Source organism: Scyliorhinus canicula, chromosome 10 (genome assembly GCF_902713615.1).
Source record: "Scyliorhinus canicula chromosome 10, sScyCan1.1, whole genome shotgun sequence".
NCBI lineage: Eukaryota > Metazoa > Chordata > Chondrichthyes > Carcharhiniformes > Scyliorhinidae > Scyliorhinus > Scyliorhinus canicula.
In genome coordinates this window covers 137,064,764-137,086,179 of record NC_052155.1, presented here as the reverse complement: position 1 = coordinate 137,086,179, position 21,416 = coordinate 137,064,764, and the positions used below count along the sequence as shown (strand labels likewise).

Genomic DNA, 21,416 nt, shown 5'->3' with positions numbered 1-21,416 from the left:
TCCACAATGCTACCGTACTTGTGACAATAAAGATTATTATTATAACAATGGGATAGATTCAGCACTCGAGCATCCATGAGACCCTGTGGGCTAGTAACAGCAGAAGAATTTTGTATTTTAACCACAATCTGTAAACTCTGGGCCCAGCATATTCACCACCTTAAACATTCACTCCCTTCTCCTTTTTCTTCTATAAATTTAGAGTACCCAATTATGTTTTTCCAATTAAGGGGCAATTTAGCGTGGTCAGTCCACCTAACCTGCACATCTTTGGGTTGTGGGGGTGAAACCCACGCAGATATGGGGAGAATGTGCTAACTCCACACAGACAGTGACCCAGGGCCAGGATTCGAACCCGGCTTCTCAACGCCACACTACTGCGCCACATGCCTCCCATTCACTCCCTTCTCCAATGCACAGAGACAGCATTGTGTACTGTTTACAAGACACACTGCAGCAACTCACCAAGGCTGCTTCAACAGCAACTTCCAAACGTTGTGATCTCTACCACCCAGAAGAACAAGGGGAGCGGATGCATGGTAAGACCACCACCTGCAAGTTCCCTTTTAAACTACTCATTCTGATTTGAATTATATCATCGTTCCTTCCCTGCACTGGGTTAAAAAAAAAACTTCCTGACAACACTCAACAGTATGGGCTGCGGCAGTTCACCACCACTTTCTCTCGGGCAGTTAGGGATCAGCAATAAATGGTAGCTTAACCAACGACACCCACATCCCGTGAAAGGCAGAAAAAAATTCCAGCCACTCTGCCTGCAAGCAGTTAGACTGCAAATCATACAATCATGGAAGCAGTGGTCATTTCTAGCGTGTAATAACCAATTATTTTATATATGAATGTGTATTTCCAGTTTTGTTTTTTCCTTTTTAGGTTATTTCTATTTGTCCCTCTGCAGCTGGTCAAACAAATGAGTTCCCCACCTGCAGAAATTTAGGAACCTCGGAGACATTTTCTTCAATCAGTATGTCTGTCCTGTTTAAGTTTGTTTTAGTTTAGATCACCTGAAAAATATTTACCTTAACTGGTAACAAAGCAGGCTGCATGTATTCACAACACATAACCTGGCCTTTTCGAAATTTGATGGAAGCATAGCAGTTTTCAACAACTAAATACATTTTCAAGTAAATCATTCTAAGAACCCCAGTTTCATTTTAACATGCTGCTTGTACTTTAATGTATAGCTTTGTTGTACTGCTGCTTTTACTGAAACTGCATTTAATCAGCCTGTTGAATCCCATTCAAACATCATTTTACAGATTCCCTCTCCAAGTGGAAGTGTGAATTTGTGTATAAACAGTAGCTTCACTTTCCATTTATGTATTTTCAATGTAGCATAGTACAAAACACTTAAAACAGTAATGCCAATTACTATAACTTTATTCACTCAACTGTACTTCTTCAGTTTCACCAAATTGATGCAATTAAGCTGATGGCATAAATAATGCTGAATTCCTCCAGTAGATCCGTCTAATGTACCGTGGCCATGTCCCTACTATAAATGTTACGGACGGTGGTACCTATGGAAACACCAGGAAGTATTCCAAAATCAAAATTTTTCGAAGTGCAGGTTGCAATGCGCGTGTGGGAGTTACGAAGGTAGCAGAGCAATCAGTGGCGGCAATCCCGTGATGGTCCGGATCGTGGGAGAAACGCCCAATGACTGCTACCGGCATGTATATTGAGAATGGCAGCCACTGCCACCTTTTTAAATGAGAAGGAAATGTGGCTGTATGCAGTCTTCTGGCCAGAAGCGGCAGTGGTGATCAGGTCACACACCCTGCATGTACTCTTGACTTCAAGAGCCCTGTATGTAAGTGCTTTCAGTGCCAAATCACGGAGAGCTTCTTTCATTTTCTAGCTGCTGGCAAGCAAGACAAAAAGGACTGTGAAGATGAATTGTTTGCTTACAATTAAGAGAAGGCCAGAGAGACACACAGGCAGTGTATTGTCTGCCTATGATCTCACAACTGAGTCTGCTGGAGAGAGCTGCACAGGAGAGTCCAGGGCAGGACAGCAGTTTTATGTGTAGGCAAAACGGTGACAGATCAAGTGTAACGTGGAAAAGGTGCGGTTATTCATTGGTTGGAAGAATAAAAAAAGAATTTTTTTTTAAGTGCCGTGAAACTTATAAATGTGGGTGTACTTGTGCAAAAGATAACATGCAGGCACAGCAAGAAATTAATATATGTGATGCTGGATTTATTGTTTAAGCCAGCATTTATTGGCCATTCCTAATTGCCTTTGAGAAGATGATGGTGAGCTGCTTTCTTGAACTGTTGCAATCCATGTGGTATGGGTGCACCCAGGGTGCTTTTAGGGAGGGAGTTCAAGGATTTTGACCCAGTGACAGTGAAGGAATAGTAATATCTTTCCAAGTCAGGATGATGAGTGGCTTAGGGACATAGAATTCAGCCCTTCGAGTGAGCACTCCACCTGAAATGAAAAAATGAAATGAAAATCGCTTATTGTCACGAGTAGGCTTCAATGAAGTTACTGTAAAAAGCCCCTAGTCGCCACATTCCGGCGCCTGTTTGGGGAGGCTGGTACGGGAATTGAACCGTGCTGCTGGCCTGCCCGGGTCTGCTTTAAAAGCCAGCGATTTAGCCCAGTATGCTAAACCAGCCCACTCCTGCCATATTCCTGCAGCCCCACCTAACCTGCACATCTTTGTATACTAAGGGGCAATTTAGCAGGGCCAATCTGCCTAATTTGCACATCTTTGGACTGTGGGAGAAAACCCGAGCATCCGGAGGAAACCCACGCAGACATGGGGAGAAGGTGCAAACTCCACACAGTCACTCAAAGCCAGAATTGAATCTGAGCCTCTGGTGCTGTGAGGCAGCAGTGCTAACCACTCTGCCACTGTGCTTGCAGTCAAATTACAGGGGTGTTCCCATGTGTCTGCTGCCCTTGTACAGTACTTCATCTGGATCATAGTGGAGGTGGGTTTGTAAGTTGCTGTCTCGGGAGTCTTTGTGAGTTCTGGCAGGAATCCTATAGATGGTAGGTACTGCTGCTACCGGTGGAAGGAGTGAATATTTGTGGATGGGGTGCCAATCAAGCAGGCTGTTTTGGCCTGGATAGTGTCAAGCTTGAGTGTTGTTGGAGCTGCTGTCATCCAGACAAGTGGAGAGTATTCCATCAGATTCCTGTAGGGGCTGATCAGGCTTTGGGAAGTCAGGAGGTGAGATACTCTCTGCATGATTCCTAGCCTCTGACCTGCTCTTGTAGCCACGGTAGATATGTGGCGAGTTCAGTTTTGGTCAATGGTAACGCCTAGGATGTAGATAATGGGGGATTTAGCAATAGTACTGCCCTGAATGTCAAGGGCAATGGTTAGGTTCCCCATTGTTGAAGATGGTCATTGCTTGGCACTTGGCGCTAATATTACTTGCTATTTGTCAACCCAAGCCTGGATATTGTCTGGGCCATGCTGCATTTGGACATTGATTGCTTCAGTAGTTGAGGAGTAGTGAATGGTGCTGAACATTGTGCGAATATCCCCACTTCAGACCTTATGATGGAAGAAATATCATTGATTAAGCAGCTGAAGATGGTTGGGCCTCGGACACTAACCTGACTAACTCTTACCGTGATGACTTGGAACTGAGATGATTGACATCCACAACATCTTCCTTTGCGTTAGGTATGACTCCAACCAGTGGAAGGTTTTCCCCTGATTCCCATTGTCTCCAGTTTTGTTAGGGCTTCTTGTGCCACATGTGGTCAGATGCTACATTGATGTCAAGGGCAGTCTCTCCTCGCCTCTAGAGTTTGTCCATGTTTGAACCAAGACTGTAATGAGATCAGGAGCTGTGTTGCCCTGGCGGAATGTCAGTGAACAGGTTATTTGCTGAGCAAGTGCCATTTGACAGCACTGTTGGTGACCCCTTCCATCACTGTACTGATGGAGAGTAGACTGAAGGGGTGGTAATTGGCTAGGGTTGGATTTGTCCTGCTTTTTATGTAGAGGACGTACCGTAGCAATTTTCCATGTTACTGGGTAGATGCCAGTGTTGTAGCTATACTGGAACAGCTAGGCAAGGGACATAGTAAGTTCTGGAGCAAACGTTTTTAGTACTATTGCTGGAATGTTGTCGGGGCCCAGAGTGTTTGCAGAATCCAGTGTCTTTAGCCGTTTCTTCATATCACATCGAGTGAATCGAATTGGCTGACGGCTGGCATCTGTGATGCTGGGGACATTCGGAGGAGGCCAAGATTGATCCTCTTTGCTCCAAGGGAATTGTTGGGAGTTCAACAGTAATGAAATCTTGTTACAGTTGTACTGTACAGGCCTTTGGTGAGATGGTACCTGGAATAATACTATGTGCAGCTTTGGTTTCTATATATAAGGAAGAATAATACTTGCATTCATTGGAGACAATATACTAAAAGTTGAGTAGATTGGTCCCTGGGATGAGACGGTTGTCCTATGACGAGAATTGAGTAAATTGGTCCTATATTCTCCAAAGTTTTGAAGAATAAGGTGTGATCTCATTGAAACGTACATGATTTTGAAGAGGCTTGATGGGATAGACAGAGAGATTGTTTCTCTGGCTGAGGAATCTAAAACAGCCGAATAACAAGGAGCTGATCATTTGGAATAGAGATGGGGAATTTATTTTTCACTCAAAGGATTGACAGCCTTTGGAATTCTTTATCGAGTGTTTTAGATGCCCTCTTGTTGAATATATTAAAGCTGGAATGGACAGAGTTTTGGTGTCTCTGTGAATTAAGGGATATGGGGGCAGGTAGGCAGGAAAGTGGAGTTGAAACCCAAGATCAGCTGTGATCATATTGATTGGGGAACTGACTTGACAGTTCTATGGTTTATTGCTGTGGTCATGGGTCCCAGTAATGCCTGTCTTTTTGTGGGTTATGTGAAACACTCATTGTTTCAGCCCTGCTCCCACAATTCTTTTTCTGTTACATCCGTGATTGTATCGATGCCATTTCATGCTCTTGTTTGGGCCTGGAAAAATGTTTCAATTTTGCTTATAATTTTCACCCCTCACAGCTTCACACGGTCCATCACTCTTCCCTTTAATTTCCGGTGATAGACCTGACCACCAATATTCGCTACAAACCCATCGACTCCCACAGCTACCTCGACTACAGCTCCTCACACACCTGTAAGGCCTCCATCCCAGTCTCCCAGTTTTTCCGCCTCCGTCGCATCTGTTCTGATGATGTCATCTTCAAAAATGGTGCTTCTGACGTGTCTGCTGTTTCCTTAACCAAGTCTCTTTCCCCCCCCCCCCCCCCCCCCACCACCCATCACCTGTGGTTGATGAGGCACTCAACCGGGTATGACCCATTTCGCACACCTCTGCCCTCTCCCTTCCCCTCCTTCCCCCAACAATGCTATGGTTCCCCTTATCCTCCACTTTCCACCCCACCAGTCTTCGCATTCAAAGGACCATTCCCTGCTATAGCTGCCAACTCCAGCAGATTGCTACAACAGAACACGTTCCCCCCCCCCCCCCCCCCCTCCCCCAGGCTGACATTCCGCAGGGACCACTCCCTCAAAGACACGCTGTTCCACTCCTCCAACATGCCAATCTCACCACCCCCTTCCCGTAGCACGTTTCCTTGCAATCATAGAAGGTGCAACACTTGCCCCTTTAACACCTCCCTCCTCACCATTCAAGGCCCCAAATACTCCTTTCAGGTTAAGCAGCATTTCACTTGCACTTCCTTCAATTTGGTCTATTGTATTCACTGCTCCCAATGCAGGAAAGACTAAACATAAACAGGGTGACTGCTTTGAAGAATGCCTTTGGTTAGTCCACAAGCATGACCCCAACCTTCCTGTTGCTTCCCATTTAATGGCAGCACAGCAGCATAGTGGTTAGCACTGTGGCTTCACAGATCCAGTGTCCCAGGTTTGATTCCCTGCTGGGTCACTGTCTGTGCGGAGTCTGCACGTTCTCCCCGTGTCTGCGTGGGTTTCCTCCTGGTGCTCCGGTTTCCTCCCACAGTCCAAACACATGCAGGTTAGGTGGATTGGCCATGCTAAATTGCCCTTAGTCCCAAAAAGATTAGATGGGGTTAGGGGGATAGGGTGGAAGCAAGGGCTTAAGTGGGTCGGTGCACTCGATGGGCCAAATGGCCTCCTTCTGCACTGTATGATCAGCCATGATCGTGATGAATGGCGGAGCAGGCTCGAAGGACCAAAAGGCCCCCTCCTGCTCCTATCTTCTATGTATCTATGATAAAGGTTCTACGTTCAGCAGTTGCTCTCGTGCCCACATGTTCGGCCTTGGCTTACTGCAATGCTCCAGTGAAACCAGTTGCATGTTGAAGGAGCAGCATCTCATCTTCTAGTTGGTCAAGTTGCAGCCCTAGGGACTCAACGTTGAGTTGACCGCTTTAGATTGTGACTGTTATCTTCCATCTTAAACGCCCTTTTTTAAAATGTCCCGTACATGTATTGCCTCAATGCACAAACGCCCCATTCCCACACCAGGCCTTTTGTTCTTAAAGTTGCTACATTTTGTTGCAATCTTTCACAGCTACATAACATATTCTTCCTTCAGTTCTGGAGAAGAGCCAATACAACTTGAATTGTTAACTCTGCTTTCTCTCCTTTCAGTTGCTTCCAGATCTGCAGAGTTTTTTTCAGCATCCTCTGTCTTATTTGAGTATACTGTGTATGTTATGTAACATGGATCTTTCTTGATTATTGGCTATCTTCTTTTTTCTAGGTTTATGATCTTGGGCTAAAAGATAACCAGAGAAGATGTTTTACGCTCACTTTGTGTTGAGCAAACGTGGGCCGCTAGCCAAAATTTGGCTTGCGGCCCATTGGGACAAGAAACTCACCAAAGCCCATGTGTTTGAATGTAATCTGGAGAGCAGCGTGGAAAGCATAATTTCTCCAAAGGTAAATTTTCTAAATAGACCCCTTTATTTGGGTCAAATATTTGCAAACAAAATGAGTTCTACAAACAATTTAAATCAAGTGTGTGTATTTCTTCATGTCCTTGCATATTGTTTGGGGAATTTTCTCTGCTTCACAGGCAGTTCCTCGGGATCAAGGATGATTTGCTTCCACGCTAAATAATTTTCAGGAGACTGAGGAGTACAATGCATGACCTACAATCACTGTCACAGTTAGGGCAGAGAGTGGTTGGAGGAGCGGGTGGGTGGGGTGCCTGGGTTGCAACAATCCTTTTGCTCTCGATGCTTGGCTTCATCTCAGTGATGAAACTTTAGGTGTTCAGCTCCTTCTTGGATTATTTTTCTCCACTCAGGACTGACTTGGGCCAGGGATTACCAGATGTTGATGGGGGTATTGCACTTTTCCAAGGAGGCTTTGAGGGTGTCCTTGAAGCATTTCCTCTGCTCTCCAGGGGCGTGCTTGTCATATGTAGAGCACTTATTTCCGGACTCTTTTGAGGAATGTGGGCACTGTGGTCTGCCCAACTGTGCTGATCGAGCATGGTTAATGCTTCAATGCTGGGGATGTTGGCCTGAGTGAGAACACTGACGTTGGTGTGCCTGTCCTGCCAATGGGCATGCAGGATCTTAGAGTCAACACTGGTTGTACTTCTCCAGGGTTTTGAGGTGCCTGCTGGACACAGTTCAGATCTCAGCCATATAGGAGGGTGGGTATCACAACAGCTCTGTAGACCATGTGCCTGGTGCCAAGTCTGCGGTCCTGGTTTTCAGGCGATCCAAGGCTGTGCTAGTACACTAAAGGCTGTGCTGAACCTTCTGCCCTTGTTGACCGTACGCTATTGGTATTGAAAGTGGTTCACGCTGTTCAAGGTTTCATTGTAGATTTGGATAACCGAGGGGCAGTGCTTTTTGGTGGGGGCTGGTTGGTATCGGGCCTTTGTCTTTTGGATTTTAGTGGAAGGCCCAATGCTTTCATATGCATCAGTGAAGGTGTTGACAATGGCTTGGGACTCTTATCTCTGAGTATGCGCAGACGCAAGCATCATCTGCATGCTGTAGTTCAATTACAGAGGGTGGCACGACCTTGGATCCGGCCTGCTTGAAGCCGAGGTTGAACAGATTCCCATTCTATCGTTTGCTTCACTTTAGTGGGGAGCTTACTGAGGGCGCGATGGAGCATTGCAGCAAGTAAGATCGATAAGTGTTGGTGCAATAACAGACTAGCTTAACCCCACTTCAAACGTTAATTATGTCTGTAATGGATCCTTTGGTCAGGTACATGGCTTGCATGTCTTGTGGAGCAGGCGGAGGATGGTACAAACTCTTGAAGGCAGCCGAAACAGGAGGATGCTCCATAATCCCTCACATTTGATAGATCTTTGTGAGGTTACAGAAGGCCATGCCCAAGGGTTGCTGCTGTTCCTCAGATTTCTGTTTTTGTTGATGCACGGTGGAAATCATGTCCGTTGTGCCCCTTAGTGGGCGGAATCTGCATTTTACCTCTTGGAGGAGCTCTTCAGCCACAGCGAGAAAATGATTAAGGAGGACTCTTGCGATACACTTCCCTATGGCCGAATGCAGGGAACTTATTCACCCTTTTCTTGCTTTCTTTGCTACTTCTATCATTGGAACATAGAACATACAGTGCAGAAGGAGCCATTCGGCCCAGCAAGTCTGCCCAGACCCAGTTCAGCCTCCACTTCCATCCCAGCCCCGTAACCCAATAACTCCTCCTAACCTTTTGGTCACTAACGGCAATTTATCATAGCCAGTCCACCTAACCTGCACGTCTTTGGACTGTGGGAGGAAACCGGAGCACCCGGAGGAAACCCACGCAGACACGGGGAGAACATGCAGACTCCGCACAGACAATGACCCAGCGGGCAATCGAACCTGGGACCCTAGCGCTGTGAAGCCACAGTGCTATCCACTTGTGCTACTGTGCTGCCCACTAAACTTCCTTTGCTTTGTCTTTATCCTTTTTTGGATGGTATGGAACAGGGCAAAAAGCTACTAGTGGTTGCTGGCCACACTTAAGAAGACTGCTTGATTGACGATTTGGAAAAAAATGTCATTGTTAGTTTATAATTATTATCTTTTCCAGGTCAAGATGGCTTTGCGAACCTCTGGGCACCTTTTGCTGGGTGTGGTGAGGATTTATCACAGAAAAGCCAAATACCTGTTGGCAGACTGTAATGAAGCCTTCATAAAGATTAAAATGGCTTTCCGTCCAGGTAGGCTATCGGTATTTTGCTTCGTATACTATTTGCGTTTTAAATATTTTTAAAAATTGGAGGAGGAAAGTTCTGGTAGAAATATTTTGGTATGTGTTTTCTTAGTGCTCTGTAATGGAACCTCAGGAATGCTTCGAAAATTGGTCAGTGTTCCCGTTAACCTACGTAGGCATTGATGCATATACCGGCAGAAATTAGTTTTTAATGCAGATGACAACCCGTTTCAAAATTGAAACGGGACAAAGAACAAATCAGTAGAAATGTAACACTGACTGAGTTGTCTGGACTTAATTGGCTTGACTTCTAAGACTCCAAGCCATAGTTTTGCTTCTCCTGCTGCAGTTTGTTGGCATGGAATCACTTGTATTATTGTTTACTGGTCTCAACAGAGCTAGCTGCAATAAGTTTTTCCATTATTTACAGTGCATGAGTGTAAATGCACAAGCGTAGCAAATTAGGATGGTGAGCTGCAGGCACAAATCCACATGGGAATAACTATGTTGTGATAGTGGAGACCGAGCCTAGGACAGGACTGGGTCGTAAATATTTCTGGATACGAGGCCTTCAGAAAAGATGAGAAAGAAAGGAGAAGTGGCAGTATTAAGGAGACTGTTACAGTGCTGGAGAGGAAGTTGCCTTGGGGGTTCTTGGGCAGAATCTGTTAGGTTTGACTTAAGAAATGATTGAAATATCATTACATGACTAAGTGTGCTCTGTAAGTGTGTTCAGGTTAATTGTTTTGTTAATTTCAATATATACTAGTCAAGGAAAGTGACATTGTGGATTCTGGTTTTAAGGAATGAGACGGCTTAGATTAGCCATGGAAGAGGTCAATGAGCAAATTAGAGTAAACACCGAATTGTGTTCAATGGTTAAGAACTGAACTGAGTAAATTGGAATCGTGTAGGGTAGCACAGTGGTTAGCATTGTTGCTTCACAGCGCCAGGATTCCAGGTTCGATTCCCGGCTTGGGTCACTATCTGTGCGGAGTCTGCACTTTCTCTCCTGTGTCTGCGTGGGTTACCTCTGGGTGCTGCAGTTTCCTCCCAAAAGTCCCGCAAGACGTGCTGTTAGGTAATTTGGACATTCTGAATTCTCCCTCTGTGTACCCGAACAGGCATGGAATGTGGCGACTAGGGGCTTTTCACAGTAACTTCATTGCAGTGTTAATGTAAGCCTACTTGTGACAATAAAGATTATTATTATTATTGGAAAAATGGACTCCCTAAGAGGGATTGTTCAGGTACAGGCAAGGTATATTCCTATGAAAGAGAAGGGATGCACAATAAAGGCCAGAGCTCCCTGGATGGCGAAAGAGATAGCAAGTAAAACGAAACAGGAAACGGGCTCATCTGAGTTGTCAGATTGATAATACAGGTGAGAACCTGACTGAATATAGAAAATTCATAGGAAAAAGGAAATAAAAGGCAAAATGAGAGTATGAGAAGAGACTGGTGGCCCGGATATAGGGACGCCAAAGGTCTTGTCCCGGCATACAAGCCATTAAAGGTAGTAAGAAAGTGAAAACCCGAATTTAAAAGGAGGAAATTGACATACCAGATGGGCTAAAAATTGATAGTGAGGAAATATCAGAGGGCAGGTTGTAAGTTGATATGTCACCAGGACATATCACCATGGGGGTATCTCAGGAAGCTGAGGAAAATAATAGTGCAAATTGCAGAGCCATTGGCCGTGATCTTCAAATCCTCCTTGGAAATGAGGGTAGTGTCAGACAACTGGAGAATTGTAAGCACTGTACCCTTTTTTTTAAAACAAGGATATAAGGATAAATCCAGCAACTGCAAGCTTTGTCAGTTTTAAACTAAGCGGTGGGAAAACTTAACAGATAATCCACAACAATTTTTTTTTGTCTAAATTTCCAATTAAGGGGCAATTTGTAGCGTGGCCAATCTACCTACCCTGCACATCTTTGTGTTGTGGGTGTGAGACCCATGCAGACACTGGGAGAATGGGCAAACTCCGCAGACATGGGGAGAATGGGCAAACCCCACACGTACAGTGACCTGGGGCCGGGATCGAACAAGGGTCCTCGGTGCCGTGAGACAGCAGTGCTAACCACTGCACCACCGTGCCGCCCTAGCCATGACAAAATTAAGTCATTTGAACAAGTGTGGGTTAATTTGTTAAAGACATCCGGTATGATTATTGAGTGAGTCTTGATGAAGATAATGCAGCTAATGTGGTGTATGTGGACTTCCAAAAGGTGTTTGATAAAGTGGCATGTAACAGGCTTGCCAGCAAGGTTGTGGCTCATGGAGAAAAATGGGCAGTGACAGCTTGGATGTGAAGTTGGCTGAGTGACAGTAAAGTGGTGGTGAGTGTTTGGTTGTTTTTCTGACGAAAGAGTGGGTAGCTTTTCTTGATACATTTAATGACTCATACTTTGGTGTTCTGGGTATAATTTTAAAATCTGCAGATGACATGAAACTTGTACTTGGACAATCTTGTGGAAGAGATGGGCGCATGAAATTTAATGCAGGGAAGTGTCATGTGAGTGTCCCTTTTAAGAAAGGTTTAGCTTCTTATGTGACACATAGTAGCACATTGGGTTGTGGCTGTCAGGTGAGAGGTTTTTTTTAGGTTTCAGTTTCAGTTTGAGTGCTTTGGACTGCGGAAGGAGAGAGAAGTGTTTTCTGTTTTCATTTTAAAAGCTCTTCCAGTAAAAAGCACATTGGTTGTGGCTAACTGCCTTGATAACTTTAAAGATATATTTGCTTTCCGGAAGGTGTTTGAATCTGCTGTTTGGAACTGAATCAGAATTTCAGGAAATGGACTGTCCCATTCAAGCGAGAATACAGTGTGCTGGGCCCTGCCCTTGAAAAGGGGTTTGGTTTAATTGGATTTTGTTATTGAATTGGAACAGCTAAGGGGAAATTCATTAACTATTATATACATAGATTACTGTAGCTGTGTGGGGTCTTTATGTTTGTAATTGATAAAAAATATATATGTGTTAATTACATTCTTAGAATAAACCTTGTTTTGATTAAAGTGTCTCGGAAGTCTTTTTAAAAAAAAATATAAATTTAGAGTACCCAATTCATTTTTTCCAATTAAGGGGCAATTTAGCATGGCCAATCCACCTACCCTGCACATCTTTGGGTTGTGGGGGTGAAACCCACGCAAACACAGGGAGAATGTGCAAACTCGACACGGACAGTGACCCAGAGTCGGGATCGAACCTGGGACCTCAGCGCCGTGAGACTGCAGTGCTAACTAGTATCTCGGAAGTCTGATGAATCACACCTGCAGTGAAGGCTTTTGTGAATTTCATAATTCACTTTGGAGTTTCTAAGCTCTGGCCCATAACACAAGTGCGAAGTGATATCTTTTGGTGTTAGGGTAACTTGAAAAGTTTTTTTAAAATAATTTTTATTCAAATTTTCCAACAACAAATTTTATCCCAACAACGAAAAGAGAAAATCAATAACCCCACCCCCCCAATACAAAAACAATAAATTAACAACAAGAAAGAATAATAAACATAGAACCATAAGAGCAAGCCCCCAAAACAAACCCATAGTTCCCTCCCAAGGTAACTTGAAAAGTTGATGAAAAAGACATAATGGGATCCTGGGCTTTATAGAACATAAAACATACAGTGCAGAAGGAGGCCATTCGGCCCATCGAGTCTGCACTGACCCACATTAAGCCCTCACTTCCACCCTATCCCTGGAACCCAATAACCCCTCCTACCCTTTTTGGACACTAAGGGCAATTTAGCGTGGCCAATCCACCTAACCTGCATGTCTTTGGACTATGGGAGGAAACCGGAGCACCCGGAGGAAACCCACACAGACACAGGGAGAACGTGCAGATTCTGCACAGACAGTGACCCAGCGGGGACCCTGGCGCTGTGAAGCCACAGTGCTATTCACTTGTGCTGCCCCACGGTAGATAGCAAAAAATGTATTATAAAGAGGCACCGAATACAAAAGCAAGGAAATCATGAAAAACATTTTTTTAAAATTCCATTTTGACCTCAAGTAATGTGTTCTGTTTGATTATAGTCACTGCATTTTAGAAAGGACGTGAAGACTTTGGGGATAGTGCAGAAAAGATTAATGAGACTTGTTTCCAGAGATTGTAATTACTGGAATAGATTGGAAAGGCTGGGTTTATTCTTGGAGACGGTTCAGAGATTTGTTGGAGCTGATCAAAATCATGAAGGGTCTGTACTAAGAAACTTCGCGAAGGGTCAAGAACCAGATGAGACAGATTTAAAGTGAATGGCCAAAGGTGACAGAATGAGTGGTTAGGATTTGGAATGCAGTACTTGTGTGGTGGAGGAGTAGATTCACTAATGCCCTTCAAAAGGGGATTGGATAAGCACCAGAAGGGGAAGAATCTGCTGGGCATTGGGGAAAAGCGTTGAGTATTGAGACAAATTATAGTTCAGAGAAACAACAGGCTCAATTGGCAGAACAGCCTTTGGAATTTTGATAATTGTTTCTACAATTCTATAATGAACTCTTCACTATGATAGCACAATACAAATTTTTCTACCATCTGCCACATTAGTTCATCATCCAGATTTTTCTGAAAGTTGAGAGATTTGAGAATGTACTTTGTTATGGGTGAAGAGGTGGGGTGATGGAGGATACATAACAATTCTTTCAGTCCAAAATCATATTGCATGTTTGATCATTATGCAAAACTTGGCATACTTTCACACTTGAGGGTTCCAAATCAGGTCTGACTTCACCAAGAACAGTAGCAAGTCTGATGATTGGCAGTGCCTTAGAAAATAGCAACGGGCAACCAAAAGGTTGATAAAAATAATAACAATAATAACCTTTTATTGTCACAAGTATGAAGCCCCTAGTCGCCACATTCCGGAGCCTGGGTAAGCTGGTACGGGAATTGAACATGCGCTGCTGGCCTAGTTCTGCATCACAAACCAGCTGACAAGCCCACTGAGCTAAACCAGCCCTAGGAAGGAAAACAAAAGAATGAGAATAAACTAGTCAATAATAAAATAAAAACAGATTGTAAGCATGTAAAAAAAAAAAGAACAGGCGTAGCAAAAGTTAACATTGGCCCATTAGAATCAGGCAGGAGAAAATTATCATGAGGAATGAGTTATTATGAGTTTTTTTTTATAAATTTAGATTACCCAATTATTTTTTCCAATTAAGGGGCAATTTAGCGTGGCCAATCCACCTACTCTGCACATTTTTGGGTTGTGGGGGCGAAACCCACGCAGACACGGGGAGAATGTGCAAACTCCACACAGACAGTGACCCAGAGCCGGGATCGAACCTGGGACCTCAGCGCCGTGAGGCGGTTGTGCTAACCACTTGGCCACCGTGGGAAATTGCAGAGTTATTGAACTATATTTTGTTGGCCTTGATTGTGGAAAACACAAATTTCATTTCAAAAATAGATTATGGGGGCAGCACGGTGGCGCAGTGGTTAGCATTGCTGCCTCACAGCGCCGAGGTCCCAGGTTCAATCCCATCTCTGGGTCACTGTCCGTGTGGAGTTTGCACATTCTCCCCATGTTTCGCCCCCACAACTCAAAGATATTCAGGCTAGGCGGATTGGCCACTCTAAATTGCCCCTTTATTTGAAAAAATGAATTGGGTATTCTAAATTTATTTTTAAAAAGATTGTAAACGAGGGGCTATAAAGAGTGAGGAAATTTATATCAACAGAGTAAAAGTATTGGGAGAAATTTGAGTGAGGAAAATAAGACAAATCCCTGGGGCTTGATGGCCAACATCCTAGTGTTATAAAGGAAATAGCTGCAGAGATGGAGGAAGTCCCAATAATTATTTTTCAGAATTCATTGGATTCTGGAAGGGTCCTATCAGATTGGAAGTTTGCAAATGTTACTCTGCTTCTCAAGAAAGGAGGGGGGTGAGAAAACACACATACAAGTCAGTTAAACTAATATCAGTTGTTGGGAAAATGTTGGAATCTATTATTAAGGAAGTACTAAAAATATACTTAGAAAAGCACAAGTCAACATGATGGGCACGATTCTCCGACCCCACGCCGGGTGGGAGAATCGCGGGGCGGGGGGGGGGGGTGATTCACGCCACGCCGATGGGGCGAGCGGCCTGCCGAATCCGACCGGTTCACGCTGGCGCCAACCACACCTGGTCGCTGCCGGCGTGAACATCACGCAACCGCTGCCTGTGGGGGGCGGAGGGAGGATCGATCACCGGGGCGTGCTCAGGAGAGGTCTGGCCCGCGATCAGTGCCCACCGATCGTTGGGCCGACGTCTCTGAAAGACGCACTCTTTTCCCTCCGCCGCCCCGCAAGATCAATCCGCCATGCCTTGCGGGACAGCGGAGAGGAAGACGGCAACGGCGCATGCACAGGTGACGTCATTTAGGCGCTGCCGGCTGCGTCATTCAGGCCGCGCCGCTTTGACGCAAGCGTCAAGGCCCGGCACGCGAGATTGATGCACCGCCGCTCCTAGCCCCGGGGGGGGGGGGGGGGGGGGGGGGGGGGGGGGGGGCGGCGGGCTCCGACGCCAGAGTGAAACACTCCGGGTTTCACTCCGGCGTCGGCACTTTGTCTCCCTTTGGGAGAATTTCGCCCGATGTCACCAAAGGGAAATTCTGTTTTAACAAATTTATTAAAGCTTTTTCAAGATGTAATTAAGGTAGATAATGGGGAACCTAGTATGGATATAGTATGCCTGGATTTCCAAAAGGCTTTCGATAAGGTGCCGCACAAAAGGTTAACAGGTAAGATAAATGTGAACAGGCAAGATAAGTGTGCATGGAGTTGAAGGAAATATATTTGCATGGATAAAAAAATATTAGTTAACAGGTAGGAAGCAGAAAGGTGGTCCTGACTGGGAAGTTTTCAAGTTGACAGGTAATAAATAACGGATTACCACAAGGGTCAGTGCTGGGACTCAGCTATTTACATCGTAATGTATCTAAGTTTGCTGATGCATCGAAGTTTGATGATGCAAAGCTAGGTGGAAAGTAAAGCTGTGGGGAACGCACAGAGGCTGCAAAGAGATATCAACAGGTTAAGTAAGTGGGCAGCATATCACAGATATGCTGTTAGGTGATTTGGACATTGAGTTCTCCCTCAGTGTACCCGAACAGGTGCCGTAGTGTGGTGACTAGGGGCTTTTCACAGTAACTTCATTGCAGTGTTAATGTAAGCCTACTTGGGACATTATTAAAGATTATAATGTAGGGAGGTGTAAATTATTCACTCTGGTCAAAAGATTAGAAGCACTGAATATTTTTTAAAAAGATGATAAACTTGTCAGTGTTGATGTTCAAAGAGACTTTGGTGTGCAAGCAACACAAAGTTAACATCCAGGTACAGCAAGCAGTTAGGAAGTCAAAGGGCATGTTGGCCTTCATTTCAAGAGGTTTGCTGGGGAGGAATAAAGTTATGCTAGAGTTATACAGGGTTTTGGTGAGACTACCTCTGGAACACTGTGTGGTTTTGGTCTCCACATTGAAAAGTCTTTTTGCCTTTGAGGTAGTACAGCAAAGGCTCACTAAATGGTCCCTGGGATGAGGCAGTTGACCTATGATGAGAGGTTGAGCAAATTGGGTCAGTTTTCTCTGTAGTTCAGCAGAATGTGAGACGATCTAATTGAAAGATACAAGATTCTGAAGGAGCTTGATAGAGTATATTCTGAGAGATTGTTTCTGGTTGGGGACTCTAAAACGCTGAGGCCCAGTCTCAGGATAAGGCACTGATCACTTAGGACTGAGGTAATAGGAAATTACTTCATTCATTTCACTCAAAGGGTTGCTGATGAATTCTCTACCCTATAGGGTTGTGGACGCTCAATCATTGAATACACCTAAGGCTGGGATAGATAAATGTTTGTTGTCTTGGAGAATTGAGAGATTTGGGGAACTGGCAGGGAAGTGAAGTTAAAGCCCAAGATCAGACATGATTGCGTTGAATGGGCTGGTTCGAAGAGCCATTTAGTTTAACTCCTATTTTTGTATTCTTGTGTTTATAATATTTTTCAAATTACACATGATGTAACTTCAGAATTGCAACATTTCCTTTATCCTTTTCTCCCCTTCAAACAGCAAGCAAACTAACATCAATTTTCTGATTTAAATTTGTAAAATCTAAAATTAGATAAAAATGTATTAGTTTGTCTCACGCTGTAGTCCAAAAGGCACACTTGTACTAACCTAAGAATAAATTAAAAGCGTGGAATCACAGGGACAATACCTCATAAATGCTGTGGGTGAGAGTAATCACAGAAGTGTAAATTCCTGACCAATTTCAAATTTGAATCACATTATGCTTGTTCAAGATGAGTACTGTGAATTCATCTTGCTGTGCGATTTTAAAGATCTCGATGGACAGAATCCTAGCACAATTGCACCAAGTAGTATGTTCAACCATTGGGACACGAGTGGAACTCCGATCTCGTGCGCTAACCAGGAACTATTAATTCATTGCCCCTGTGACACTGTAGCATCTATCCAAATTTGAGTGTTCTGATTTCTGGCTGAGTAAGTGGTTACCAGGATATTAGCTTTAGTGTTTAGCACTGTTGCTTCACAATGCCAGGCTCGCAGGTTCAATTCCTGCTTGGGTCACTGTCTGTGTCCGGAGTCTGCACGTTCTCCGTGTGTCTGCATGTGTTTCCTCCGGGTGCTCTGGTTTCCTCCCACAAATCCCGAAAGACGTGCTTGTTAGGTGAATTGGACATTCTGAATTCTCCCTCGGTGTACCCAAACAGGTGCCGGAGTGTGGCGACTAGGGGATTTTAACAGCAACTTAATGCATCATTAATGTAAACCTACTTGTGACAATAATAATGATTACTCTTATTCTTGTTATTAAATTGACAAAATTGATATCTCCATTATAGGTGTTGTGGATCTTCCAGAGGAGAACCGAGAAGCTGCATACAATGCTATCACTTTGCCAGAGGAATTTCATGATTTTGACCAGCCGTTACCTGACTTAGAGTAAGTGTTTTAAAATCTTGTTTGAGGAAGTGATTATTCTTGCACCATAAAATAATTTCAGAATTAAAATGAAAGAGTGCATAATTCAAAATGGTAACGTATGAATATATACAGTGTGATAGTTTGGGGTATTGAGTAATACATAGATACATGGAAGATAGGAAGAGGCCTTTTGGCCCTTCGAGCCTGATCACGATCATGACTGATCATCCAACTCAACAGTCTAATCCTGCTTTCTCCCCATAGCCTTTGATCCCATTCTCCCCAAGTGCTATATCCAGCTGTCTCTTGAATATATTCAAATCTCTTGTGTACGATCGAACAACACTAACGAGAAATAAAACAAATCTACCCTGATTTATTTTAATCAGGGAGTGTGTATGTGCGTGTGTGAACATTACTAGCTGCAGAACCATACTGTTGCACTTGTCACTAGTAAGGGGGGGTGGGATGTAAGGGAAGATGCGTTGGAGAGATGCCAATGCCAAACATGATCTATCTGAAACTTTTTTGGATGGAGAGAATATGTTAAAATTAACCAGGCTATTCACAGAAGCAACATCGAAATAGAACAAACAGTTCCTTTTCACTTGGAGTTCAGAAAAAAAACATGTTCAGGTAAATCCTATTTTTTAAGTAGTGGCATTTTACTGGAAATGCTGGTTTTACACAATGAAAGTGAAGTGTCAATCACTTGAACACACACTTTCCTGCTCAATAAGTTGTAGAGCAAACAATGAACGGACTTTTAAGGAGTACCTTGGTGTTTAGTAGAAGTGGAATCCTGGAAGAGTTTTTCTCCAAGTATGGGCAGATCAAATTGCATAAAAGAATCGTTAACTGAACAACACTTCTTCAGTTTCATGTTATGACAAATAATGCAAGTACAGCTCACCTTTGCACCTCTACATTTTTATTAACTAAATTCAAATATCAATATGGAAATAGACAAATGTAGAAAGCCCTAAATTGGAGTATCTAATTAGAAAAATCATAATTTTATTATCAAAAAAAATTCTTACTTGAATATCATTAAGATCGAGTAATGATCAGCTGCAGCACTATATATGACAAGTAAAAGGCTAAAATCTGAAATATTTAGCACAGACTTCATCCGAGCACTTTTTGTAAGCCTCACTGCTACATGGCCGTGTGATATGAACATTGCCAGTGTTTGATGTTTCTATTTTTAGCATTCCAGAGAAAATGTGACTGAATGATACTTTCATGTAGCAGCAGTGAATTTCCTGAACAATTCGTCTATAAACCGCTTTTTAAAAAAAAGTAAAAAAAATTTATTCAAATTTTCACAAAAAAGAAAACAATAACAGAAAATTCTAAGAACAAAAAAAAAACAGAAGCCCCCCGCCGTAAATACAAAAGAGAAACAATAAATTAACGCCCGTCGTTGGCAAAAAACAGATATTCAACCCAAAACAAAGAGACAACCCCCCCGGGTTGCTGCTGCTGACCTTTTGTTTTTACCGTTCTGCCAGGAGATCTAGGAATGGTTGCCATCTCCTGAAAAACCCCTGCACTAACCCCCTTGGGGCAAATTTCACCCCCTCCAATTTAATAAACCCCGCCATATCGTTGACCCAGGCCTCCACGCTTGGGGGCCTCTCATCGTTCCACTGAAGAAGAATCCTCCGCCGGGCTACTAGGGACGCAAAGGTCAGAACACCGGCCTTTTTCGCCTCCTGCACTCCCGGCTCCACTGCAACCCCAAATATTGCGAGTCTCCAGCCTGGATTGACCCTGGATCCTACCACCCTCGATACCGTCCTTGCTACACCCTTCCAAAATTCCCCCAGCGCTGGGCATGCCCAGAACATGTGGACATGGTTTGCTGGGCTCCCTGAGCACCGAATACACCTGTCCTTGGTCCTAAAAAACCGGCTCATCCTTGTCCCGGTCATATGAGCCCTATGCAGTACCTTAATCTGTATGAGGCTAAGCCTCGCACACGAAGAGGAGTTCACCCTTTCTAGGGCATCCGCCCACGTCCCCCCCTCAATCTCCTCACCCAGCTCCTCCTCCCATTTATCTTTCAGCTCCTCCACCGAGGCCTCGTTTACCTCCTGCATCACCTGGTACACTTCCGAGATCCTCCCCTCTCCAACCCATACCCCCGAGAGCACCCTGTCCTGGACCCCACGCGGCGGCAGCAGGGGGAACCCCGCCACCTGCCACCTGACAAACGCCCTTGCATGTACCTGAAGGTGTTCCCGGGGAGAGCCTGAACTTCCCTTCCAGCTCACCCATGCTCGCAAACTTCCCGTCTATGAACAGATCCCCCAGCCTCCTGACACCTGCCCTGTGCCAACTCAGGAACCCGCCATCAATTCTCCCTGGAACAAACCGGTGGTTCCCCCGTATTGGGGACCCCATCGAGGCCCCCACCTCCCCCCTGTGCCGCCACCATTGCCCCCAAATCTTGAGGGTATCTGCCACCACAGGGCTCATGGTATACCTCATCGGAGGGAGCGGCAGCGGCGCCGTTGCAAGCGCTTCCAGGCTCGTACCCACACAGGATGCCATCTCCAGCCTCTTCCATGCCGCCCCCTCCCCGTCCATTACCCACTTACACACCATCGCTGCGTTGGCAGCCCAATAATACCCACAGAGGTTGGGCAACGCCAGCCCCCCCCCCCCCCCCCCCCCCCCCCCATCCCTGCCCCGCTCCAGGAACACCCGTCTCACCCTTGGAGTCCCGTGTGCCCACACAAACCCCGTAATGCCTGAAAAAGGCCTTCGGGATAAGGATGGGGAGGCACTGGAACAGGAACAGAAACCTCGGGAGCACCGTCATCTTGACTGACTGCACCCTACCCGCCAAAGACAGCGGCAGCATGTCCCACCTCTTAAACTCCTCCTCCATTTGCTCCACCAGCCTTGTGAGGTTTAGCTTATGCAAGGCCCCCCAGCTCCTGGCCACCTGAACCCCCAAGTGCCTGAAGCTCCTCTCCACCCTTTTCAGTGGGTGCCTCCCAATCCCCCCCTCCTGGTCCCCCGGGTGTACCACAAACAGCTCGCTTTTCCCAAAGTTAAGCTTATACCCTGAGAAATCCCCAAATTACCGGAGAATCCCCATCACCACCGGCATTCCCCCCACCGGGTCCGCCACATACAACAATAGGTCATCCACATAGAGCGACACTCGGCGCTCCTCCCCACCCCGGACCAGCCCCCTCCAATCCCCCCACTCATTCAGCGCCATAACCAGGAGTTCAATTGCCAGCGCAAAAAGTAGGGGGGACAGAGGACACCCCTGCCTCATCCCTTGGTTTAGTCGAAAATACTCCGACC

General features: G+C 45.0%; 1 protein-coding gene across 5 annotated transcripts in view; it reads left to right on the top strand.

Annotated features, from left to right (window-relative positions):
• rad21b (RAD21 cohesin complex component b) overlaps positions 1 to 21,416 on the top strand; it is an 88,610-nt gene that overhangs the window by 25,619 nt on the left and 41,575 nt on the right. For all 5 annotated transcript variants that reach the window (XM_038809771.1, XM_038809766.1, XM_038809767.1 and 2 more), the window contains 3 exons: positions 6,729 to 6,907; positions 9,029 to 9,158; positions 18,008 to 18,107. In XM_038809771.1, the coding sequence (XP_038665699.1) occupies positions 6,764 to 6,907; positions 9,029 to 9,158; positions 18,008 to 18,107 (374 nt within the window). In that variant the 5' untranslated portion in view covers positions 6,729 to 6,763. The remainder of the gene's footprint in view (positions 1 to 6,728; positions 6,908 to 9,028; positions 9,159 to 18,007; positions 18,108 to 21,416) is intronic.